At 48.5% G+C, this 26,989-nt stretch overlaps 1 protein-coding gene across 4 annotated transcripts in view; it reads left to right on the top strand.

Moving 5' to 3' along the window:
* The window catches only part of ST3GAL3 (ST3 beta-galactoside alpha-2,3-sialyltransferase 3), a 1,489,309-nt gene that overhangs the window by 1,076,197 nt on the left and 386,123 nt on the right, over positions 1-26,989 (top strand). For all 4 annotated transcript variants that reach the window (XM_069642409.1, XM_069642406.1, XM_069642407.1 and 1 more), the window contains one exon: positions 14,965-15,111. In XM_069642409.1, the coding sequence (XP_069498510.1) occupies positions 14,965-15,111 (147 nt within the window). The remainder of the gene's footprint in view (positions 1-14,964; positions 15,112-26,989) is intronic.

Genomic DNA, 26,989 nt, shown 5'->3' with positions numbered 1-26,989 from the left:
ACGGCGCGTCTGCTGCGTGCACTCACCTATGTTGAAAAACTGGCATCATTGGCCACGTTAATGTTTTCCAATTGTTCTGGTGTTTTGTTGAAAACAATAATAAAGCAACAATTTACAAACACCAACATGACTCTTCTGACCTGATGATGAACCTAAACTATAAGCATATCAGCTAATTCTTGGATTATCGAATCCCGCCAACGCCCTACATTATCCACAAGTTTGCCGTCTCACCTACTCATTCTTTGGTATGAGTTGACATTCTAGATTCTATTGTTGTATTACCCTTCCCATAGATGGTGGCTGCCTTGTTTTCAGTAGCTAAGGAATTGAATAGATATTTGTTTTCGTTGGAGGTTTTTTTTTCCTCCAGGTGCTCTCTGCTGTTCTTTTGGCAGTTCAAAGGTTTTTTAGGCTGGCCGTAAACCAGGAGTTTGTGTTGGCGATTGGTTTTGCTCTGCGATAACCTAGGGGAGCCACTTTGTCGATGGCCTCTTGTAAGGTTTGGTTATAGAGCGTTACCAAGGTGGTAGGGTTATGATATGACATTATTTATAACGCGCTTAATACCCAGAGGTTTCTAAGCGCGGACCCGGGGATCGAACCTGTGGTGCTCTGTGCTCTCTTGTTTCCAAGGCCAGCACGTTGCCCCTCAGCTATCCTCCCGAGATAAGTTAGAGGTAGTGTTTGAGTGGGCAATGAGTGGAAGTAATAGTGGAAGCATGTTGTCAGGGGTGATGTTCTTGTTTCTTGAGGGCGCCGCTGGGGTAAGATGCAGTGGGATGTTGGGCTTAGTTGCGATGCTAATATCGAATTGAATGATGCTGTGGTCTGACCACGAGCAAGGTGTATTTGCTAGGATGTTGGTAAGACAATTAAGGTCTGCTAACCAATCTAGTGTACGTCCTTTGTCCTCTGTGGGGCTTGTGCTTCTGAAGGTAAAGCCTGTGCTTCAATGGTATTGGTGATAGCGGTAGCCTGGGAGTCAGATGGGTCAATTAACCCTAGGTTGAAGTCTCCCATGATGATCATTTTTGATAGAGGTTTGGTGTTGGCGGTGGGGAGAGTCGATACATTTTCCTCAAAGGATGTCAGAGGGCCGGGCAGTCTGCAGATAAGGTGGATAGTGAGGGTAGGTGTGGCAGAGAGTGAGAGTTTGAACAAGATCAGTTTCCCTGATGGGAAGGTTTGGTTGGTGATTGTTGTTTTTTGCAACGAGTGTAACTCCCCCGCCTTTGGATCCTATTCTATCTTTCCCAAGGATGGTATATCCTTCAGGGATGGCCATGGAAAGGGTAGGACCAGCTGCTGCCATGTTTCTGTGATTGCCAGGAAGTCAAGGACATGGGTGGTGATGAGATCAGCAATGTCTAGCGCGTGTGCCAAGAGGGATCTAGCGTTGATGAGGGTCCCCTTGATGTTGGATAATGAGGATGTTTGCCCATTGTCCAGCGGGTTAGTTGTAGGCTTTCCTAACTTCTTAATTTTTGCTGTGTCTTTCGGAGTTTGGATATGGCGGGAGGCTAGGCGATTGTTTCTATGTTCGAGGGAGCATGAAGCCGTCTGTGCCACGAGGCTTGGAGTTGGGGGTTCATTTCTGGGCTCTATGAAGTCCAATGTTTTCTGTTCAATGGCGGTCATGGGTTGGAGTATGCTGGTCCACGGGCCTCGGGACGGGCTGTGTCTTGGGGAGGAGGTGGGAGGGAGTCCCTTGAGTCGGGGAGCACACTCGCCTTTTGTATAGGGCGGGGACTTTTTGATTTGCATGTTTGGTCATGGAGGCGATTGTGTGGTTCCCCTAAGTGTGTCATGATAATCTATGTTAACCCTGGTTAAGTGGCTCGCTGAGGTCTGTCTGCTGGAGGGAGGTAGTGCTTGACAAAGCTTGTAAGGTTTGCAGCTGTGGGGGAGTCCCTTAGATTGGCTGCAATCAATGGCTCGATTGATTAGAATTGCAATTAGTAGAGAGGTGTGCCTATTTAACTTTGTGTACAAGCGGTGGGCATGTGTCGCAATGGGGCATGTCTACATTTGTCTTTCCATATTTAGGCAAGGAGTGTGGTAAAGGCACGTTTACATTTGATTTAAAAAACACATCCACATATGATAGTCAATGGTCGGGCACAAAGCGCGGTAATAGCGCATCTAAATTTGTATTTCAAAACACATCTAGGTATGATAATCAATAGTCAGGGATGGAGCACGGTAAAAGCGCATCTAAATTTGAATTAAAAAACATATATAGTCCGGTACGGAGAGCAGGAAAAGTGCTTCTGAGTTTAATATGCAATGTCGGGTTGGGATTATGGTGAGTAGGCTTCTCGGTGTGTGGTGCCGTCTGGAAGTATGTGATTACCTCAAGGTTTGTTGTTCGATGAGGTGGGTGCGGGTGGCTTGAGACACATCAGGATTTTCCTTGCATGAACGACGAGTTGGCTATCGTGATGGTAGGGCAGCGTGCAGCAGTCGGGTGCTTTAGGCTTCTGAGTGGACGTTTCTCTAAGGGTGATGGTGTTTGAGTCAGCTTACGTTTGAATCCTGGAAGGGGATAACTTCAATGGGGGTGTAGAGGGGCTCTTAGGCCCCAATGAAAATTGGGGATGATTGGGCGGTAAGACCCTGCAGCATGGGTTTGATCTTACTTGTGGTGTAGACCTGTCTGCTGTGCCGTGATCCTATGGTGCTCCGACAGGCTCAGGCAGGAGCCTTAGCTATGGGGCCTTTGCGAGGGGACTGGTATTTTCACCTGCTGGCTTAACTATTGACTGTTTTGTATGGTGCTGGAGCCATCACCACAGCGTTGGCCTCCTGTGTGTGTCGGCGTCCTGGATGGACGATGTTACTGTTTGCTCTTGCAGCGCCTGGTAGTGTAGGGGTTTGGGCTACAGTTCTTGACACAGCACTACAATGTATGAATGCAGTTTTGGGCAGCAGGGGGTAATCCCACAAGTTCTGGTGTTGATTTGGGCACTTTTAGGAAGCACCTGTTTGCAGAACTGGGGTTGCAGGATGTTTGTGGTGGTTTTGTTCCAGTCTGCATTTTTCTGCAATCCTACTCTTGCTCCCATAAAGTAGGATGAGTTGATGGTGCTGTCAAAAGGATTCTGCATTGGTTTTACTGCTGGACAGAAGTGTGATGTTCCCTTCTTGATTGGGTAGAATGCATAAAGAGCTTTTTCTTGATGTGTTTTCATTGCCAGTACCTTTATTGGAAGCCCTTAGGTGGGCATAGTCTGTAACATGCGGAACCTCTTTGCAATTAAGGAATAGTTTAAATTTGCCGCTGTTGTTCTTGGCTCTATTTGCAGCCTCAGAAGATCAGGTGGCTGGGAAAGCGTGCGAGAATTGCCAATGTACTGCCTGCATTTTACCAGTCACCAACGTTCCTTCCCCAGGTGGTGTCATTTATTTTAAGGATGCTTGGGCACCTTGGCTTCCAAGTTCTCAGCAGACCACTGATCCCTCGCCACGGTGCCCAGGCTTGGCTGGTGATCGACACCAGCCCAGTACACCCCCGACGCATGGAGATTTCTATATTCCGGAATACCATGATTTGGGTGTTTTGTTGGTTCGTCTCTAGGCCCCAGGTCTTGCAGTATTCTTTGAAGATATGATTGTGGAGTCCTTCTTGTGTGTGTGCGCCATCATGACCAGACCGTCTGCATATTGCAGGCGTTTTATTTCTGAGCCATTCAGTCTCAGCTTCTCTGGGATTCTTCTAGCAATGTAGGGAAGTCATTGATATAGAGGTTGTCCAAGTTTGGTTGAGGGTGCACCCTTGTCCCTATCCTCCTTTCTGTTTAAAGGACCCAGGTTGCATGTTGGTAATGATCTTCACCTTGCAGCTGTGATAAATCCGATGGTGTCATCACTCCTTTCCCAGCGGTGATCTCTCCCCATGTAGCCACGAGACGGCAGCCACGACTTGATCCTGACCCTGGGGACGGCTATATGAGGCAGGATCACATGGGAGCAGACAGCCTCCGTGAGAGTATCACGGTGGCATCGGACAAGACATGGTATACCCCTTCTTCCTTTGAGGATACCCCATCCATGCCCAATGCCTTACTGGCACACTGTTATACCTTCTCTCCTCCACCTAGGAAGGGTACTGAAGACCTTCTAACGAGATATGTATACAAGCCGTCAAAATGTAACTTGCGTTTCAAGACTCATGAAAACACCTTCTCAGAGGTAAGTCATCCAGAACTGACTTGCCCTTAAAGATCACTTACCCAGAATGTACATGCAAATCGTCGATAATGGACTTCCATTCCCAATAATACAAGAACACGGTAGCAAAAAAGATGAGCCGGGTAATGCAGATCAAATAAGCCCAAGAGCACATGCAGCGTTCTAGTTGTTGAAAGTGCATAGCTGTAGCCGGGAAATTTAAACAGGCGAGGGAATCGGGGACATTGGGGCGTATTGGCAGCCATACCAAACCTGAATAATTGTAATGAAGCAAATTAAGCAAATGAAAGAGAGAGTAAGTGAGAATTTCTTTACAAGGGACACCAGATCAAAAGTAAGAGACTTTCAGGTATGTGAGTGTATGCAATAATATATAAGAAAAGCCCTGACCAGATGGCATTCCAGGCAGATACAATATCAGATGAATCAGACATACAATGAATATCAAGTTTGGAAGTGTGTGCAGAGCCCCCACATGAGAACAGCCTTTGCAGGAGAGTATCCCTGGCAGGAGAGTATACCAGGCAGTTGCAAGTGTGTTCAAATATGAAAGCCCTGTTAGGAGTGTATACCAGGTAATGGCAGGAGCACAAACAGTGTTCAGGTGGCCCTCTGCGGGCTTGGAAGAGGACTGAGCTCTGTTCTGGTTAGAGGGAACGGCGCAAGACCACCATCATGCGCTGAGGACCTATCCTGAGGATGCATCTCTGATTACATTATTTTCTACACGCTTGCTAAGGGTTCTGCATCTTGTGAACGACACCTTGGCATGGGTGAGCAACAGCTAACTGAAGCTCGACTGTGATATCAAAAGGTTATTGGTATTCAGTATTGTTTTTCAACTTTTACACTGCCCCTCAGTAGCCACTCCATTTACCTGCATGTCGATTGGCCGCAACACCTCTATATGCCTTCACCATATGCCTATAGCAATGTTTTGTTTAGTTCGGTTCATCATCACAGAAGGACCTCAACATGTTGGATACAATTGTTTTGGTTTGTTGGACTACACATTTCCCTCCATCAATGCTTCCAGATTTTTGAGTGTTGCTTATGGGTATTTATGCATCATGGCAAATTTCCAGAATGTGGATTGCCAGCTCTAATCCAGAAAGTCGACTAGTTACGGCCAAAATGAGCAAGTCGATTGCCGGGCAATGAGGCTTCCAAGACTTGGAAGCAGGAGGTGCTCGACACCCGCTGGAACGGACAGGGTGGGCTCAACCTGACACTGACTGTCTTTCTCAAAAGATAGATGACGGTTTAGTCATGAGGGGCCAGGTGCGCTGCATGCATCTGACGTTTCTAGGTTTATATAGCCAATCCGGGCAGCCAGGAAGAACAGAAAGAGTGTGTCGTGTAGCGTGTGCTGCCTGCTGAAGATGAGCCCAAACCAGGCACGCGTGAGCAGGCATCCCGGATCCGAGGCAAGGCCAGTGAGGGAAACGGTCCACTCGGTGGCCAGATCGGATGGACCGGAGTCGATGGTAAGTACCGGGCAGTAGTGTGCACGCCAGTCGTGGGTGAAGGAGGTTGGTGTCCTGAGGAGCAAAACCGCCCACCCAGGGGGAGTCACACAGGCAGTAGGTGAAGATGTGAAGATGTAAACCTTGCTGGTGCCAGTAGCCGGAGCAGGGCAGCCTGCACTGACAAGGGGCCTGAGAGGTCAAAGGCGGAGGGGGTGTGCAGACTTACCTGGAGCCCCAGCTGCAGTGTCCTTTTTGATATTACTTGTATACGAGTTGATTCCTCCAGTCCACTGCCATTGGTCCTGTGGCCTCGAGTGTGATGTCCTGACGAAATCCACACGGGAGGGACCACCTCCTGATACGAGCGAACCCCAAAGAATGGAGGACACACAGGTGCCTCTAGTTTCACTATCTTTTATTCTTAACCCTGAGAACTTCCTGTCCTCCCACGACACTTCACTGCCCCACCCACCCTGAACGCAGCCTAAATACGCAACAAGGCTGACTGTCAACATGATGTCTCCCCCTTTCTTAAACACATCAACCCATTTACTCAATTAGTCTTGCCGCTCCCTCTCTCTGGCAATCCGGAGGTGTTCTCTGCGTATTATGCTGTGACCTCTCCCACTCCTCCTCCGATGCCTTGCTGTCTCCTTGGTATGTATCTTCGGATCCCCATTCACTCTTGTGCCTTCTGTCCACTCTCTTTCTAGTGCTCTCTTCCTGGCGTTCTTTAAAGTGAGAAACGTTTCTAGTGATTGTCCACCCCTCCCCGCCACCTGCTGTGACCATGGTGCCTTTCTTCTGAGTGACCGTCCTAACATCTGGTGTGAACGTGGAGACCTCCTTTCGTTGCTTTGGTTGTTTCACCATCGACCTCCTTTAGCATCAACGATCTCCCTCATCTTCATTTTTGCAGCGGAGTCCTTCTCGTGGATCCGCTGGTCACTGTCTGTCTGGTCACCTGGTCTTTGGCCCTGTGGGGTTCTGGTTCTGATCCTCCTGCCAAACATGAGATCTGCCGGGCACATGCCTGTGGTACTGTGAGGCGTGTGGCGGTAATCCCTCAGGAGTTGGTATAAGATCTGCTTGAACGGCTTGCCAGCTACCTGCACTCCTTGCAGTGCCCGTTTGATATTCCCATATACCGTTCAACCATCCCATTGTCCTGGGGTTAAAGGGGTGTAATTTTTCGATGCTTAAACCACATGTTTTGTGCAAATTTGGCAAAGTCTTAGTTCGTGAAAGCCAGGCCCTTTTCCAATGTGATGATTTTCGGGATGCCATATGCAGTGAGGATGCAGTCTAATGCCGGTATGACGGAGGCAGCTGCTGTGGATTATATGAGTTGCACTTCTGGGAATCTTGAATTTTCATCCTGGCCAACAAGAACATAGAAGCCATCTCTGATTGGGCTAAAGAAGTCAACCGCCAGTTCTTCCCATATACCTTCAGGCAGCTGCAACATTTACAAAGGGTTGGGCCTGGGAACCGGGGCTACTACACAACATATGGTGCATTTTTTATTGTCTCTTCTACTCTACTATCGAGTCTCGGGAAGCAGATCTTTTGTCTCAGTAGTTTCTTGGTGGAGACAACTCCCCCATGGCCCTCGTGCCTGGTTGATGATTTGCTGGCGCAGCGATATGGGCAACACAGTCTTACACCCTTTAATAATGATGTGGTCCTCTGTGACCGAAGGTTGCTCACGCACGATGGCCATGCACCTAGCACCTGGTTGTGATGTTTCGCCATGTATTTAACGTGTTTCATCTTCCCTTTATGAAGGCATTATGCAATGATGGCCAATGCTGATCTCATTCCAACTCCTGTTGGAGCGTCGTCCAGGCAATGGGAAAATGACTTAATTTGGTGGATGACATAATTTATGTATACCTCCACAATCGAGTGTTCTGGTCGTGCAGGTCCCATGGGGTGATGGGACAGGTAGTCTGATGTACTTTTGTCTCTCCCAGGTCTGTGATGAATTGCAGTCTGAAAGCCTGAGCCCCCACCTCGCAATTCTCAGCGACATTCTGGCTTTTGGTTTGCCATATATGGTGAGGAGTGCATTGTGGTCGGTGATAATCGTGAAAGCTTTCCCATACAAGAACAGGTGAAAATACTTGCACTCCCATACTACCGCCGGGCTCTCTTTCTCTGCCTGCAAGTATGCTTATTCAGTGGTTGTTAAACTGCGACTAGCGTATAACATAATCCGCTTAATGTGCGGATTCTTCTTGTCATGTTGCGTCAAAATGGCACCCAGCCGCAATGGACTGGTGTCTACAAGAGGAGCTGAAATGTGCCATGTTTTCAGCTGAAGAAATGTTTGCTCGTATGGACCTCGAAACTCTTGTGGCAGTCCTGAGTCCAATTCAATTCTTGCCTGTCCTTCATGAGTTCGCGCTTTGGGTCCCTCAGCGTGGCATAGTTCTCTACGTATCGTGAGCAATAGCTGGCTAGACCCAAGAATGTGTTGTTCGGCCGTGGAGCCACGTTTAATGTGACCACTTTGTCTGGTACCGGCCGCATGCCTTGTTCTGAAAAAATGTGGCCATAAAAGTTGTTTGTTTCTGAAATTCACATTTTTCTTTATTCAGCGTCAGTCTAGCTGCCTGCAGTGCCAAGTGGACGCGGTGTAACGCTGCGTCAAGTTCTCTCATGGATTTGCCAAAAACTGCAATGTCATCACTGTAATTGAGACAATTTGGTACGTGTATGATGATTTGGTGGATTTCTTCCCGGATAGTCTGAAATGGATCTGTTTGTACCTATATAAGCCCATGTGAGTCACGAATGTTGTAATGTGCCTATACGTGCGCTCCAGCTGATGATACCCCTTGTTGAGGTCTAGCTTACAGAAAACGGTCGCCCCATTGAGGAGATGGATCATGTCTGTAATTCTTGGTGCCTGCTGTCTCTCTCTTTGGAAGGCCTCATTTGGCCGGCACATGTCTATGCACAGCCTGATGGACCCTTCTGTTTTCTTCTTTGGGACAGGCACTACTGGGGAAACCCATGCAGTAGGCCCGGTCGCTGGCTCAGTGATGTTTTGGTCTAGCAAATGGCACATCTCTTCCTCCACTTGTCTTTGGATGTTAATTAGGAGACCTCTATAGTGCTGGGCTACGGGTCTGACTGACAGATCAATGTGCAATCGCACTTTACAGTTACGTTGCTTTCCCAGCCCTTTGAATAACATGGGGAATACTTTCAGCACATCACCATCTTGAGCTATGTATTTGTGTGCCATGATGTGGTATAAGACATGCACCAGCCCCATGTCTATTGCAGTCTTGAAACTCAATATACAACCACTATTTGTTTTGGTGGTGAGTACGTGTAGTTAGATGCGAGCTGGGACAGACTTGTGTGAGCAAACAGCTCAGTAATGTAGTGTTCGACCCATATGGGCAAATGTCCACGGATGACAGTTTCAATTTTGGCGTTTGTAGGAGGTTGTTGTAGGCCTCTTCGCTCATATCAGTCAGGAATTGAGTCGGTGTATTATTGACCTATAGTAGAAGTGTGGGACTGTGTTCCTTGGCAACCTCATTGCTCAGCGCTCACACATAACCTCTTTTCCGCTGATCATCTTGTGCGGAGGATGAACCACTCCCTGACTGGGATCGGACTTCTATTGATTGTACGTTCCTGGTATCTGTGAGGTTTCCTGGACTGGTACTTGTCATTTTCTCCCTCCACCACATGCTGCACATTTTTGTCCTAGCGCCAGGCGTGTGCCATCATGGGGGAATTTATATCCACACCGGAAGCATTTTTTGTCTGTCCTCTTGGCACCCTCACCGTGAGTCAGCGACAGTTTCTAAATGATCTCTTGTTTCTTTGCTATTGGGAGTAGTTTGACTTTGCTCATGTTCAGTACTTGTGTGATGGCAGACTCGGGTCTTGCCATTGCCAAAGTCTCAACCAGTGATCTCTGCTTGTGATGGAGCTTCTTCCTAAAATCCGTGCACTTGTACCCTGATATTATCTGGGAGCGTAGAGCTTTTTCGTTTAAGTAGTGTTGAAATGCACAATGTTTTATGCGCATTCGGAGTCGCATAATAGAATTGTCCAGTGTCTCGCCATTTCCTGTGTGGTCGTATGGAGCACGTGTCTCTCATATTCCATGTTTGTATATGGGGCAATAGAAATTGAAAGCGTTTGCTCTATTTCTTGAAACGTGGCCTTCTCCTCACCCACCAGCTCATATATAATATGTCGCGCACTGCCGCGACGACTGCCAGTGTTAACATGTTTTTCTTTCGCTCGTCGTCAATGAGCCCCACAGTGCCAATGTACACTATGAAGTCCTTGTCCCAGCGGATCCATCGTGGGCCTAGGTTACTGGTATCTGTGAGGTCGAAAGCCGTGGGTAGCTGCTAAGGCACAGCCTGGCCTTGTGCCACCGGAAGCAACCCTGATGGGCGCGCCGATACTGTGGCTGGCATATTTTCTTCCGACATCTCCCCATCACCCTCCTTCTGTGCCCTCTAGCACCTGGGCCTCCTCACATCTAGTCTCCAGTACACCCCCAGCTGACTTGCCTGCCTGAAAGGTCCCCTTTGGCCTTGCCGTGTGAAATGCAGGCCCTGAGGTGGGGGAGGGGGCCATTTCGCTGTCTCCTGCTCACACGCCATGTGGACACCATGCCACGTTGCAGGGCATGAAGCTCCTGCTCTGTTAGGACTCAACATTCATCTTGTAGGACCGCAGGCCACCGGCATCCTAGCGCTCCCTGAGTGCCACTGTGTTGTGTCTGCGCACCCTTTATCTCAGCGTTGATTACTGTGTAAAGGAGGATCATCCCCGCTTCCCTGGGATCAGCCTTGCAGCCAGGGCTTTAAGTGGGCCGGGGCTAGCTGGCGCAGGCACAGAAATCTCATTCTGAGGCAGACCCTGTCAGGCTCACTCACTAATCTCTACTGGCTGCCCCTGCCGCTACAAGACAAGGCTTTTTTCCCTCCAAAGCCTTAAGCTCTCGCTCATGTGCAAGAGCATCAGGCTTCAGAAAAAAATATCTTTAATCCATATTAGTGGCACTGCACCTGCAAGGCATCCCTTCAAGCAAGAGTTGCCCGCTGGCTGGTGCCACCATTATGAAAGAAAGGTGATGCCGCTGGAAGCAGAGGCCTTTTTTTCATTAAGACTGAAGCTCCTGCTCGTTCGTGGTAGTTTCAGGCTTTAGGAAAAAAGGGCCTCGTTTTCCAGCAGCATCACTTTTTCAGCCTTAATGATGATGCTACCTCTTCCCAGGCATGATGCTTGGAGAGGGGCAGCGCCCCACTAAAGGCTGAAAAGGCGAGGCACTGTCCCCTGCAGGGAGCGGGTGCTGATCTCTACAAAAGACTGCCTGGCAGGGGTGCCTGTAGCCCATTGAGCAACCAACCCCCCCGGTTAGGCCACGTGCTCTTGATGAGCACCGGCTCATTTTCCGGTGCCACGTATGGCATTGTTTGCCGCCCACACTGTGATGTGCACTCGTCCTCTTAACTGATTTCAGGGACGCAGTCCTTTGATGTGCAAGTCACCTCCTCCACCCAGGAATCACCTATGCAGCTCGCGCCGGAGAGCCGCGCATCGCACCGGGACCAGCGTGACTTGGGATTCCGGTTGGCCTGGGTCCGCTTATTTCATCACCATTGTGATGTCCTTGCGGCTTCCACACAGGAGGGGCACCGAAGAACAGAGGCCACACAGCTGCATCTAGTTCCACTATCTTTAGTCTTAACCCTGAGGACTTCCTGTCCTCCCACATCACTTCCTGTGTCCCTCCCCAGCCCCGAACTCAGCCTAAATTCACAACGAGGCTGCCAGCATGACCTCGAGGTCCGTGCGCCAGTCAGGGCTTTGCAGCGGTGTGGCGACGTGCTTTTCCGGTGCTGAGGCAGGCTCCTGGTTGCTAAGCAACCGTTAGATCCTGATGTAATCGGCTCCAATCCTGGCACAGGGTCGACGCAGGGCTAAGAGCTTGCACCATAGTGCCATTAATTTGTAATGCACATGTTCTGCTCTCTGACTTAAAGACACCTGACATTGCATGCTGAGGGGTCCTCCCTGGACACGAGGTCACTCACACTGCCGTGGCTGGTGGTGCCGTCGCTGTGCCAATGCTGGCTGCTCCAATGGGCCAGACATTCAGACCTCACTATAGGTGCACAGGTTATGATGGAGACTTGTGGGGGTACTCTTCTCGCACTTCCCCTGTAAAGAAAGGGGTGTCCTAGAATGATGGGGGCCCCATCTATACCTTTTCCCTTTTCACACTCCGGTTTGGGATACTCCAAATCTGCTCTGGGCATTATTGGAGATGACCCAAGAGAAAGGACGTGAGAAACAACTACCCCTCTCTCTTGCACCCTATTATTCATAACATGGACAGAAAAAAGCGGGACGCACAATGTACTTATGGATGCATGAAGCCAAGCTCACAAGCCAAGCTCACAAGCCATTGCACAAATCAAAAGGTAATGTCATTTGCATGCAAATACGTCAGCGTTAAAAGCTCATAGACATCGTGCGACTACAACATGATCTAATACACAACTGATGATAAGCGGTCAGTGCAAGGTGCCCAAATACAGGTGCAGGGACAAGTTCATAATAAACTCAAAAACATTGAAAGTAGAAATGTCTCCCCTTCTGTGAATCGAAATCTAACTGGCGCTACATCACATGGTTGCCACCCACGCCATCTTCCTCTTCAGAAGAACGGAGTCGGAGTCATCAACAAAGGGCCGAAACACAGAGTGTCGACCATAATCTCTCAAAGGGCCGAAACGCAGTGTGTCGACCATAATCTCTCAAAGGGCCGAAACGCAGTGTGTCGACCATAATCTCTCAAAGGGCCGAAACGCAGTGTGTCGACCATAATCTCTCAACAAAGGGCCGAAACGCAGTGTGTCGACCATAATCTCTCAAAGGGCCGAAACGCAGTGTGTCGACCATAATCTCTCAACAAAGGGCCGAAACGCAGTGTGTCGACCATAATCTCTCAAAGGGCCGAAACGCAGTGTGTCGACCATAATCTCTCAACAAAGGGCCGAAACGCAGTGTGTCGACCATAATCTCTCAAAGGGCCGAAACGCAGTGTGTCGACCATAATCTCTCAACAAAGGGCCGAAACGCAGTGTGTCGACCATAATCTCTCAACAAAGGGCCGAAACGCAGTGTGTCGACCATAATCTCTCAAAGGGCCGAAACGCAGTGTGTCGACCATAATCTCTCAAAGGGCCGAAACGCAGAGTGTCGACCATATTCACATGTGACCAAGTCGTTTGGGTCCCTTTCCTTATTGGGATTTAATGAAGTAAAAGACACTAGGTAGGCAGCCCCACTTTTGTGTACAGAACCACTGATGTACCAAATAAGTGGATGACAGCCAGGTAATAAAGCTCTGTGGAGCTGGCCCCCAGAAAACAAGAAAGTGGGGAGGATCCATTGTGTGATAAATATATATTATGGGAGATGTCCAGGCAGCACAGGTCTGGGGTGGTTTTATGGATCTCTAGTGTCTTGCTGGGCCTGAATAGCCAACCTTCTACCGGGGTACACCGACCCAAACCCGAAATTGAATCTTTAATGTATTTCACAGGAGCCACATCTCAGGCTTGCGATCTTTGAGCCCCTGGAAGCTGCAGGGGCCTTCCTTCTGAATTACCACCATTTCCCGTAGGCGTCCTACATCTTACCTTCTTACCTAAATTATATTATATACTTGAACTGTTTGCAATCATTCTCGCCTATTTCTCGTTTTGTACAGTATTTTTTGATTTTGTTGGTGTCTTTTAATTTTGTACATAGGGGGAGGTAGGGATCTGGGCCCTGGTGGGGGGAGATAGGGATCTGGGCCCTGGTGGGGGGAGGTAGGGATCTGGGCTCTGGTGGGGGGAGATAGGGATCTGGGCCTGGTGGGGGGAGGTAGGGATCTGGGCCTGGTGGGGGGAGGTAGGGATCTGGGCCCTGGTGGGGGGGAGGTAGGGATCTGGGCCCTGGTAGGGGGAAGTAGGGGTCTGGGCCCTGGTAGGGGGAAGTAGGGATCTGGGCCCTGGTAGGTGGAAGTAGGGATCTGGGCCCTGGTGAGGGGAGGTAGGGATCTGGGCCCTGGTAGGGGGAGGTAGGGATCTGGGCCCTGGTAGGGGGGGGGTCTGGGCACTGGTAGGGTGAGGTAGGGATCTGTGCCCTGGTGGGGGGAGGTAGGAATCTGGGCCCTAGTAGGGGGAAGTAGGGATCTGGCTCCTGGTAGGGGCAGGTAGGGATCCGGGCCCTGGTAGGGGAGATATGGGCCCTGGTAGTGGGGGATATGGGCCCTGGTAGGGGGAGGATCTGAGCCCTGGTAGGGGAAATTTGGGCCCTGGTAGGGGAGATATGGGCCCTGGTAGTGGGGGATATGGGCCCTGGTAGGGGGAGGATCTGAGCCCTGGTAGGGAGAGGTATGGGCCCTGGTAGGGGGGGGATCTGGGCACTGGTAGGGTGAGGTAGGGATCTGGGCCCTGGTGGGGGGACGTAGGGATCTGGGCCCTGGTGGGGGGAGATAGGGATCTGGGACCTGGCTGAGGAGGTAGGGATCTGTGCCCTGGTAGGGGGAGGTCGGGATCTGGGCCCTGGTGGGGGGTGGTAGGGATCTGGGCCCCTGGTGGGGGGAGGTAGGGATCTGGGCCCTGGTAGGGGGAGGTAGGGATCTGTCCCCTGGTAGGGGGAGGTCGGGATCTGGGCCCTGGTGGGGGGTGGTAGGGATCTGGGCCCTGGTAGGGGGAGGTCGGGATCTGGGCCCTGGTAGGGGGAGGTAGGGATCTGGGCCCTGGTGGGGGGAGGTAGGGATCTGGGCCCTGGTAGGGGGAGGTAGGGATCCGTGCCCTGGTCGGGGGAGGTAGGGATCTGGGCCCTGGTAGGGGGAGGAAGGGATCCGGGCCCTGGTAGGGGGAGGTATGGGCCCTGGTAGGGGGGAGGTAGGGATCTGGGCCCTGGTGGGGAGGGGGTTGGGATCTGGGCCCTGGTGGGGCGGGGGTAGGGATCTGGGCCCTGGTGAGGGGGAGGAAGGGATCCGGGCCCTGGTAGGGGGAGGTAGGGATCCGGGCCCTGGTAGGGGGAGGTATGGGCCCTGGTAGGGGGGATCTGGGCACTGGTAGGGGGAGGTATGTGGTCTTGATAGTGAAGAAAGCAACTCTTGGTGTTCTCTTCCCCTCTGCACAGGCCTTCTCTAGCTTCCTGGCCTTCGCATCGCTGCTCACACTTTGCTCTGATGACTTGGTTGCGTCACATGTTGCATCACTAATGGCGCTCTCTTCTTCCACAGAGTGCCTCGGATGGGTTCTGGAAGTCGGTGGCCACACGTGTTCCGAAGGAGCCCCACGAGGTCCGCATCCTGAATCCATACTTTATCCAGGAGGCCGCCTTCACGTTCATCGGGCTCCCGTTCAACAACGGCTTAATGGGACGAGGGGTAAGCAACTGGATCATTCAATGATGGGGGTGAGACCTGGGCATAAAGGGAGGCCGAAAACATGGGCCTAAAGGTGTTCTGGTGAGGCTCAAGACATGGGCAGAAAGGTGTTCCCGTGGGACAAAACCTAGCCATAAAGGTGTTCCTGTGAGGTAGCACACATGGCCATAAAGGTGTGCAGATGAGGCTCAAGACATGGGCTTACAGGTGTTCAGGTGAGGCCCCTTTTATGGGCATAGAGTTGTCAGGTGAGGCGCAACACATGACCATAAAGGGGTTTTCGTGAGGAGCAACACATGGGCATGAAGGTGTTCTGGCGAGGCTCAAGACATGGGCATAAAGGTGTTCTCGTGAGACAAAACCTAGCCATAAAGGTGTTCCTGTGAGGTAGCACACATGGCCATAAAGGCATTCCTGTGAGGCAGAAAACATGGCCATGACGGTGTGCAGGTGAGGCGCAAGACATGGGCTTACAGGTGTTCAGGTGAAGCAGAAGACATGGCCATATGGGTGTTAAGGTGCTGGGCGACATCGGGCATTGATGTGTGCCGGTGTGGCAGAAGACATGGCCATATGGGTGTTAAGGTGCTGGGCGACACATGGGCATTGATGTGTGCCGGTGTGGCAGAAGACATGGCCATATGGGTGTTAAGGTGCTGGGCGACACATGGGCATTGATGTGTGCCGGTGTGGCAGAAGACATGGCCATATGGGTGTTAAGGTGCTGGGCGACACATGGGCATTGATGTGTGCCGGTGTGGCAGAGGACATGGCCATATGGGTGTTAAGGTGCTGGGCGACACATGGGCATTGATGTGTGCCGGTGTGGCAGAAGACATGGCCATATGGGTGTTAAGGTGCTGGGCGACACATGGGCATTGATGTGTGCCGGTGTGGCAGAAGACATGGCCATATGGGTGTTAAGGTGCTGGGCGACACATGGGCATTGATGTGTGCCGGTGTGGCAGAAGACATGCTATAAAGCAGATTTCCCGTCCTTGCCACCGTCCACCTCCGCTGTAGTATGTGTAGGTTTTTGCACATCACTTATTCTAGTGTCGCGCTCTGAAATGGCTGGGCGGCACCATGCCAGCGCTATGCAAAGCTACTTAAAAATGTAACTAACCAGAACAATGCAGTATACACTGACTTCCAGCTTGGGCTCATCATAGGTTTACCGGTCTGGAAATTAAGTGCCGGTAATAACGTTTACCTGCATTTTTCTTTGCCGGCGGCGTGGCCAGATTAACCTCCAGCCAAGAGCTGCAGGCAAATCAGGCACTCGACCGGCAAGAGCAACCGTAATACCGGCAATCCACCCCTCCCCCCCGATGGAGACCTGTGGACTCCATGCAATGGCGATTTACCTACTGTTGCCGGCACCTGTAATACCGGCAATCCCCACCCCCCCATGGAGACTTGTGGACCCCATCGAATACCAATTTACCTACAATTGCCGAAAGATGTAATCGGCCAGTAAGACCGGCACATCAGGCGATGGTAACGGTATTACCATTTAATGGTAATCTGGCAGATTTACCACCAGGAAACCACCAAGCTTGTAATGAGTCCCACTATTTACCAATTCCTAGCAGTGGTGTAAGATCCATCCCACAAGCTTATGCCATGACAGAGAATGGGGTCTCATGACCCTTGACCCTCAGCATGGGCCGCTGTGTTGTTAAAACATAATAGAAGGGGTGATGGCTGCAAGGATTTGAATTAATCTTAACCTCTGGCATTGCTCTGGGCAACCCTCCAGACCATAGATCTTCGCCTGCCAAGCCATTACATATTGGGGAAAGCTTGGCCCATCTCAAAATGGGCAATCCAGCCAGAACCGCTAGGCCACATCCCATCTGCATGAGAACACTGGCATCCCCAAACATGTTTCACCGCGTTGGGCCTCATCAGCGAGGAGTAGCTTGGGTGTCTAGGCCCAGCAGGCACGGGACCCACGTCTGGGCATTCCTGTCCCACGCGAGGTTTGGTAAACCATGTTTAATGTACAAAAAACATGAACACATGTTATTAAAAATATATTCACGCCATGAACACAACACTACTAAAACTAACATGAACTGAAAATGTTTACGTTTAGTAAGTAGATCAGCAGTCAGATTGATTAAAACCCAATCGTTGCAAAGCAGTTGACTGGGGTACCAGCTGCAATATAGGGTAGCTGCCACTACCCTTTGCTACCCCAACATGACAACAATGTTTGCTAGTGATATTGGTGGGTACCAGATTTCCCACAAGTGGATCTTCTGTGCAAGACCAAGAGACTGGCTTTTGGACTCCATAGAGGTATTAGTTGTACTTAGGTTTAAATACATTAAATACTAGCCTATTCCTAAACTGTACCTCTTACAGACTGGTGGGGTTGTTTCTGGGATCGCTGTTTTAATGCACCTGCTGAGCAGATCTGTGTGCGTGTTGGGGGTTTGTGGGTGCAGAGGTTACTGTGGGATCGACCCGGCCACTGCATAAGGTACTATTGAGCCGGGAGACGAGTAGACACCTCTTTTGTAGGGCATAGTTGAGCAGGAGTGTTGAGGGATAGAATACTTGGGCCCTGCACACAGACCTTCTCCTCTGTAAATCTGGACCTCCTCTGCCCTACAGCAATGACCCAGAACAAGCTCTTTATAAATGACACGAATGAATGAAGCTGTTATTAACCCTTGCGTCTTTTTGCGTTGATCACCACTTGGACCTTTCAGCTGTCTTTCGAGTCATGGGGGGGGGGGCATGTAAAGGTTGCTTCTCCTACATTAGCACTCCTGGGGCACCTCGTAACTCACATGTCCTGTATCAGGTTATGAAACGAGACCACCTGTCTTGAGGACCACGGAAACCCAAGAGCCAATAACCGGGGAAGCCGGTTCAGGTGTTGCGCTGATGAGCCACAGGCGGGGGAGGGAAGCCAATACACATTGTCATTAGTAATGGTGTCTAGGCTCTGTTGAGTATTTTAAAGAGACAGTCGATATTTGGAGTGCATTTGATCACAACAGCCTGTGAATTATGGCTCCATGTATACAGGTTTTCAATATGAAAGACGTGTGTCTTGTGTTAAGTAGAGGGCAAGACTTTGGGGAGCCACACACATCTTGAGAATTTACAGATCCTCAAAGGCTTTTAAAAAAAAGGGTTAAGCTCGAAAATATAGTTACGCCCAATTTTGCAGGCTGGGATCCGTGACCTCTTTCCTTCCTCTGCGATCAAATGGGAAATTAAGAGTTCTAGAAAAGAGACATGCGCTCGCTGACCAATCAGAGAGCAATATTTGTCAATTTTCAAAATGTCGTGTCCTGACCTGGACTCATCGGCCAACCAGAAACCAAGATTTAGGTCGATTTTCAAAATGTCGTGTTCTGACCTGGGCGCAAGGCCAACCAGAAACCAAGATTTAGGTCGATTTTCAAAATGTTGTGTTCTGACCTGGGCTCATCAGCCAATCATAGAGCAACATTTAGGTTGGTTTTCAAAAATATGGCAGACACTGCATCCAGTGGAGTAACTTTGGTTTAACTTTGAAGAAAGGTTCCACAGCCAAATGAATGGGGACAAAATGGTGTGCCATGAAAGTTGCGGGGGACAAACACCGCTGTAGCCCCTAAAATTACGCCCATAAACGAACCGCATATAAGCCAGGCTTGGGTCCAGGATAACTTTCTGGTGTGAGCTGTGTTTCTTGTTCTTGAACAGTGCTTCTGCTGGACTTTCAATCATGGAATCTGTTGCCCCCAGTTAGCACCCCCTTGCACAAGACACTTAAGCTTCATTTTGCACAGATGTTTTATCATTTGATTATTCGTTTTAAATCTAGACAATTCCATGTTGATCCTAGTTGGTTGCACTTAAGCCTAAAATAGGCGTTTATTTCATTTAGTAAACCACCAGTTTGTTCCTATTGCAGATTTTATTGATCTAAGTTTCTAGCTTTGATTGTGTGCGGCCTTTCTTCACGTACGTTTTGCGTATTGAGAAATACCCTAGTGTATTGTAGTCCTTGCGCTCATTTGTTTGGCCCACAGGCGCGTGAGCGTTTGAGCCCGGCCGGTTAGTGCCGGATCAAGACGAGACTCTGCTGTTTTTTAAAGTAGGTATTACTCAGTCATCAGTTTATTCTCCAGACCACATACTTGCTCAACTTTCTTTCGCCCTTTCCATTGCAAAGTTGAACTTATGAACACACCGTGGCACTTTCTGCAGCTCTTGCGCTGCTCCTAGCAGCATCTTGTGAAGCCATTGTTCAAAAATATTTAGACGCATTGAGGACAAGTATACCAGAGCTAGACACTAATCGTCTTGCTCCTAATGCAGACACAGGAACACTTCAGGTGCCGCTTATCAAGAAATTGATATACGTAACCCACAAAGGAACAGAATCCTGCCAGGGATATGTACATCTATGGTGCTAGGGAATAGCTCCCTGTGTCTTATCTCAGTGGCAACAAACCAAGATAAATGTAGTCTAGCCTAGCACTGGATAATGTAAGGAAGGCATGGTATCAATAGTAAGACAGACGTAAGTGACCACAGTTCAAGGGTGTTTATTCAACTTCAAAAAGGGATTGAAAAACACCTATCTAATACTAAATCTAAAGATGGGAGCAAGCTACGACCATCAAATAATAAAAACACAGTCCTAGTGGTGCCTTGTCAAAATAAAAGGGCCTATACTAATAAACCTATTGCCAATCCTTACCTCTAAATACGAATAGTGTGGGAAACAATTTTATGTAAAAGAAAGTGTTCAAGAAATCATATGTCAGGATATTTAAGCTGTAGGCCTCTCTTCCACACGTTTTTAGCACGAAACAAGGCGGCACACTCGAGTTTAGCACAGTCTCTGGCTTCTATAGCACAAGGGTGCAGTTCAACCATTAGCATTAGGGTCTTCTGGGCCCAAGTCTCTTTGTCTTCCAAAGTCTCCTCATTCAGGGCCTGTTGCGACAAACCATCAGTACGTTCTTTTCCTCTCACAATGTCACATGTACTCAATTTCTCAGGTGTTTCACCATTCACCTTGGATCCCCCTCAGCCGGGCTCCGATCAGTTTCAACACAATGCTCATATGACTTTCATGTATCCAATTTTTGGGTGGTTCACGGTTCACATCGGATCCCCCTCAGATACGTTTTAACACAATGTTCAATCAGTCTCCCTCTGCCCAGCTCGGACCAATTTAATTCACTCTAACGCAAACTTTAACGCAAAAGCTTTCAATTGGTCTCCCTCGTTTGGGCTTGGACCAACTTTATCTACTTTGTCATCAACTTTCTTGCCAATATTAACAAAAAAGACCTTTCATTGTGCACAGTATTTTGCTTGACCTGTTGCAAGACCACTTCGATGCACAGTTCTTTGCCACTCTTTCACCTTTGTCAACTCTCATTTGGATACCTTGCAGAGTACTTCGAATGAGCAGGCACGCAGTGCTGGACTACTCTGTCAAAGGTGTCGTATTGTGGTTTCAAAGATCAATCACTCATCTGTTGTTCAGTTTCACTCGCATTGGTTATCAGATGAGTTTCATACACTGTTTGCTTCAGCGAGCTCACCATACAGTGTTACGGCTTGCAACCTTGGCTTCAACACAGACCGGTCTGGTATCGGTCTTCCAAAATCACTGTCTGTGTTTTCACTGGCGCTGCTTGGTTGTAGGAGCCAAGGACAGTCCCACGGCAGCAGGCAAATCTCCCCACCTTGATTATTGACGTGCAATGGCCCCGAATACCTCCGACACACAATGCAGGATTCTTCAGCCTTGTTTCCTAGTTTTACGCTTTCTATTCTCGAGGTTTTGTGTAAGTAACGGTTCCTAGTCAAAAAGGTAAGGGCACTTCCCTCCTTACGATCCCCTTCTGTTTCACCGGCTTTCTCCTTGTGTTAAACTGCCATCTTGGAACTTCTGCTTTCTTGTGTACTTTGCCTTGCTCAGAGTGTGCCTTTGTGCTCCGCCTTTTATCCATATGGGGAAGTGTAATGAAAGTCAGTTGTGTGTGATGGTCAGTAATTGCCTGACCCTGCCTGACCATTGTATTGGGGCATGTTGGGTATATGGCTCTGGTTTTAGTCCTTTTTCTCTCATAGCGAGATGTCTGTGAGAAAGTGTTTGTGTTGTGTAGGTGGGGGGTTGAGTCCCTAAGTATCCTACCTGGTAGGATGAGGTAAAGGTGTTACACGGAAGGAGGTACAGCATCTCGTCATTCGGGGTCCCACTCCCCGAAGACCCCTCACCCAGGTGACCCTCCGGCACTGGTTCATCCCCAAGAACTGTATCCAAAAGTGATGGCCATGTCCTGGCCAGCCGGATGACAGAGCACCAGGCACCAGCGGGTGAGACACCTTCAAGTTTCTCACAATAACCAACAGGTTGTTGATGCGAATGATGCATGTGACGAAATGAAATCACCACATAAAATAGAGAGCTCTTACCAATATTGTATTACGTCTGCATCACTAAATACCAGATCAATGGGCGTGCATGCATGGGACATACATGTCTATATATTAGATGATGACCTGGACATGTTCTGTTTAACCGAGACTTGGCTCCAAGAACATTGAAGCCCTATAATGGAACTAGCTGTGTCAGAAAAATATAAATTCTTCATGCATTATCGTCCAGATATGAAAGGTGGGGGGCAGAGGGAGGTCGTGATCATCATGAAAGAGGGGCTTTAATTTTATAAGGTCCAAATAGCATGTGCAAGTTGTGCGATTTTACATCTTAAGTTAAAATGAGATGCAACAAATTGCATCAATGTAATTTTATTATCGACCGCCAAAGGACATGATCTTGAGCCGCTAAATGAGCCCGGAAGTACAACCGTGTTGTTGGGAGATTTTAATCGTTGGTTTCAAGACAAAGCAGTCAAGGATGCAATCTTGCTAGAACAGAAACGAAATACAGATTTCTCTATTATGAACAAGCCTACACTCTCTAAAGGCAGGATCCTGGATTGGGTTGCATGCAGAAACCTCCAAGCTGAGATTGGTGAGAGAAACACTTGCATTTGGTCAGACCATTGTACTATCCAATTCCAAGTTCTTCATAAACAAAAACCTGTAATAAAACTGGCACCTGTTAAAAAAACCCAAACCGGAAATTTTAAGAAAATCACTCCATGAGACTTGAGTAAATGGATGACTCTCGTGGTGGAAAATACCTTGTGTGCAAATGGTCCTGAAACCTTAGTAAAAAATCTCTACATCTCAGCTCAGAACATCTGTTAGAGAAAAGACCCAACACAATGACTGGCTCAAAAATGAACTAAAAGAATTAAGGAAAGTCAAAAGGGAAGCTGAACGCCTTTGGCATACAACAAATAAGGATGAATGTAAACCAGCTCGGAAAGAAACTAAGAAAATCTATACATTTGCAATATGAGTAGCTAATAACAAATGCAAAAAATGAAACCAAGCAACTTTTCAGTATTCTAAAGAAAATTGAAAACCCACGCCAACAAAACAGCTCTTTGGGCAACGGAGGACTACATTAGAGTTCAAAAGGCAGGCGTTCGCTGACAAAGATTTATGTGCTCGTGAGAAAATCAGGTAGTCATCGTCTGACGACTCAATTGATTTTCACAAACACACTTTAAAGAAAAACCTAGAGGAGGAAAGCCCAGCTTTCTTGCTTAGAGATATGAATGTATTAGAGCAATGGAATCTTGATGCTCTGTGCATCCGACCTCCTGCTTAGGATATAGCCTTGCCTCCACGCTTATACTTGATCTTGAGAACATCTTTGTGCCGATTTATTCATGTCTGCGTAAAAAGGACCTAAAAGCATTTAAAAAGTGACAAGCCCCCAAGATAGTGCCAATCGACGCCCAATTACCAATATGTTATTCCTATTAAAAGTATTGGATAAAGTAGCTTCCACATAACTGCAGAATTTCTTGGAGCCAAATAAAATTCTCCATTCTAAACCATTGGATTTTAGAACATAACACAGCGCTGAAAGTGATCTACTAGATCTACAATCACGCATGTTGGATGTGATGTGCTATTCTGGTATTTTTGGACCGATCGGCAGCCTTTGATTTATTGGATCATGATATATTATTAGCAGCCTTGGGGAGAGTTGGTAACTTCTCACCTAAAGCTACAGGGTGGATCCCTTCCTTCCTGATGGGTTGAGCATCTGCCATTCATTGGGGAAATACAACTTCAAGACTTTATGTCCATTACATGTGGCGTCCCACAGGGAGCCTGCCTATCGCCAGCCCTTGTCAATTTATATATGAAACGGGCACTTACTCGGATTGCTCAGTCAGCTCGGAGGCCCGAGTAAATGGAATAATACAAGACTGCCATTACTACTTACAACTTCTAAGGAAAATCAGACCCCTGGTATCCAATAAAAATTGCGAAACCCTGGCTAGGGCCACCATCCTCGCTAGGATGGATTACTGCAATGCCCTGCGTTCTGCATCATAAAGCAAGTACCACGAGGAGAACAGATCTCTGAACATAGAAGATCACTCCATTGGCTGCCAATCAGTGCCAGAATTGTGTTCAAGACCCTAGTCTATATGCCTAAAATAACTTATGGCTCTGCCCCAGACTTCCTAAAAGAGAGAACCCATGTCTAATTGCCAAATCGAAAGCTGAGATCTAGTAATACAGCGCTACACACTAGCCCTCGCCCCAAGAACATGAAAGGAAATGGGACATGATCTGCTTATACAGCCTCGAAAAGGTCTGAAAACCCACCTATTTGTGACCCACGCCCTGATGCTTGTCGAATTACCGGTGTGTAATAAAATAAAAATAAAATGAATGTTTCTACTGTCATTTAGTGCTGACGACCTTTAACACAAATCAAATATATACGCTTTTTGATGTTGGTGGCTCGGTCAAGCGCTGGGATACTCATTTTGGTAATTTACTGCTATAGAGATTTTTTTATCATTCTTCTAGACACTTCGTATTGGCACCTATTTCTCTTTGGCAGGCACCAAGATAAAGTCCTGAAGAAGCGCTTTCTAATAGCATGAAACACGTGTTGTATTTTGTGAATGATCTTGTCACCACTGGTGTCATGAGCCCTAAACTAAAGCGCCCCATTACATGGGTCTTGGTGATGAATGAAGATATTGATTGAGTTTACACAGATGGAATAATCTGCTTTTCACTAGTGCATGCACTTAAATTCGCCTCTGTTCATTTAACTGTATAGGTGGGTTTGCGCTGCATCCCCCATCCCTGGTGGTTTCACTGCCATCACCGCTCTGTGCTGTCAATCACACAGTGTCGTGCCATCCCCAATATAGCGATTATTCCGGAGTTTCTGAAATCCTTGCTGGGTTTGGCTAGTTGGTGGAACCCCAAGCCCAGGCTTCAGGATCATAATTACGGAAATTCCCTTTCAGTGAGTGCAGGGCGGTTGTCATATACTGCATAGGTAGATCACTGCAGGGTGGTTGTCATGTACTGCACAGGCAGATCTACTGCAGGGTGGGTACCATATACTGCATAGGTAGATCACTGCAGGGTGGTTGTCATGTACTGCACAGGCAGATCTACTGCAGGGTGGGTACCATGTGCTGCATAGGTAGGTCACTGCAGGGTGGTTGTCATGTACTGCATAGGTAGATCACTGCAGGGTCATTGTCATGTACTGCATAGGTAGATCACTGCAGGGTGGTTGTCATGTACTGCACAGGCAGATCTACTGCAGGGTGGGTACCATGTACTGCATGGGTAGATCACTGCAGGGTGGCTGCCATGTACTGCATGGGTAGATCACTGCAGGGTGTGTGTCATGTACTGCATAGGTAGTTTACTGCAGGGTGGTTGTCATGTACTGCATAGGCAGTTTACTGCAGGGTGGTTGTCATGTACTTCATAGGTAGATGACTGCAGGATGGTTGTCATGTACTGCATAGGCAGTTTACTGCAGGGTGGTTGTCATGTACTGCATCGGCAGTTTACTGCAGGGTGGTTGTCATGTACTGCATAGGTAGATGACTGCAGGATGGTTGTCATGTACTGCATAGGTAGTTTACTGCAGGGTGGTTGTCATGTACTGCATAGGTAGATGACTGCAGGATGGTTGTCAAATACTGCCTAGATAGTAGATAACTGCAGGGGTCTTTGTGCATTGCCTAGGAGTTCTAAATAAATCGGTGCTGGGTTGGTATCATATGCTGCATAGGTAGATGACAGCAGGGTGGGTATACATTGCTACATAAGTAGATCACTGTAGGGTCGTTTCTTGGGCTGCATAGTAAATCTAGGTAGTTCACTGCAGGGTGGTTGTCTTGTACCACATAGGTAGATCACTGCAAGGGTGGATGTTGTGTACTGCATAGGTATATCATATACTGCATGGGTAGATCACTGCAGGTTGGTTGTCATGTACTGCAGAGGTAGATGACTGCCGGGTGGTTGTCATGTACTGCATAGATAGTAGATAACTGCCGGGGCCTTTGTGCATTGCCTAGGAGTTCTAGATAAATCAGTGCTGTGTTGGTTTCCTGTGCTGCATAGGTAGACGACAGCAGGGTGGGTATACATTGCCACATAAGTAGATCACTGTAGGGTCGGGTTCTTAGGCTGCATAGTAAATCTAGGTAGATCACTGCAGGGTGGTTGTATTGTACTGCATAGGTAGATCACTGCAGGGTGGATGTCATGTACTGCATAGGTAGATCACTGCCGGTTGGCTGTCATGTACTGCATAGGTAGATCACTGTAGGGTGGTTGTCGACTACTGCATAGGTAGATCACTGCAGGGTGGTTGTCATGTACTGCATGGGTAGAACACTGCTGGGTGGTTGTCATGTACTGCATGGGTAGAACACTCCATGGTAGATGTCATTTACTGCATAGGTAGTTTACTGCAGGGTGGGTGTCATGTACTGCATAGGTAGATCACTGCAGGTTGGTTGTCATGTACTGCATAGGCAGATCACTGTAGGGTGGCTGTCGAGTACTACATAGGTAGATCACTGCAGGGTGGTTGTCATGTACTGCATGGGTAGAACACTGCTGGGTGGTTGTCATGTACTGCATGGGTAGAACACTGCATGGTGGATGTCATTTACTGCATAGGTAGTTTACTGCAGGATAGTTGTGATGCACTGCATAGGTAGATCACTGCAGGGTGGTTGCCATGTACTGCATAGGTAGATCACTGCAGGCGGGTTGCCATGTACCGCATAGATAGATCACTGCAGGGGGTTGCCATGTACTGCATGGGTAGAACACTGCTGGGTGGTTGTCATGTACTGCATGGGTAGAACACTGCATGGTGGATGTCATTTACTGCATAGGTAGTTTACTGCAGGATAGTTGTGATGCACTGCATAGGTAGATCACTGCAGGGTGGTTGCCATGTACTGCATAGGTAGATCACTGCAGGGGGGTTGCCATGTACCGCATAGATAGATCACTGCAGGGGGTTGTCATGTACTGCATGGGTAGAACACTGCTGGGTGGTTGTCATGTACTGCATGGGTAGAACACTGCATGGTGGATGTCATTTACTGCATAGGTAGTTTACTGCAGGATAGTTGTGATGCACTGCATAGGTAGATCACTGCAGGGTGGTTGCCATGTACTGCATAGGTAGATCACTGCAGGGGGGTTGCCATGTACCGCATAGATAGATCACTGCAGGGGGTTGTCATGTACTGCATGGGTAGAACACTGCTGGGTGGTTGTCATGTACTGCATGGGTAGAACACTGCATGGTGGATGTCATTTACTGCATAGGTAGTTTACTGCAGGATAGTTGTGATGCACTGCATAGGTAGATCACTGCAGGGTGGTTGCCATGTACTGCATAGGTAGATCACTGCAGGGGGGTTGCCATGTACCGCATAGATAGATCACTGCAGGGGGTTGCCATGTA

Source organism: Ambystoma mexicanum, chromosome 1q (genome assembly GCF_040938575.1).
Source record: "Ambystoma mexicanum isolate Mex_15411 chromosome 1q, UKY_AmexF1_1, whole genome shotgun sequence".
In the NCBI taxonomy this organism is placed as follows: Eukaryota; Metazoa; Chordata; class Amphibia; order Caudata; family Ambystomatidae; genus Ambystoma; species Ambystoma mexicanum.
This window is presented reverse-complemented; position numbering and strand designations above follow the sequence as displayed.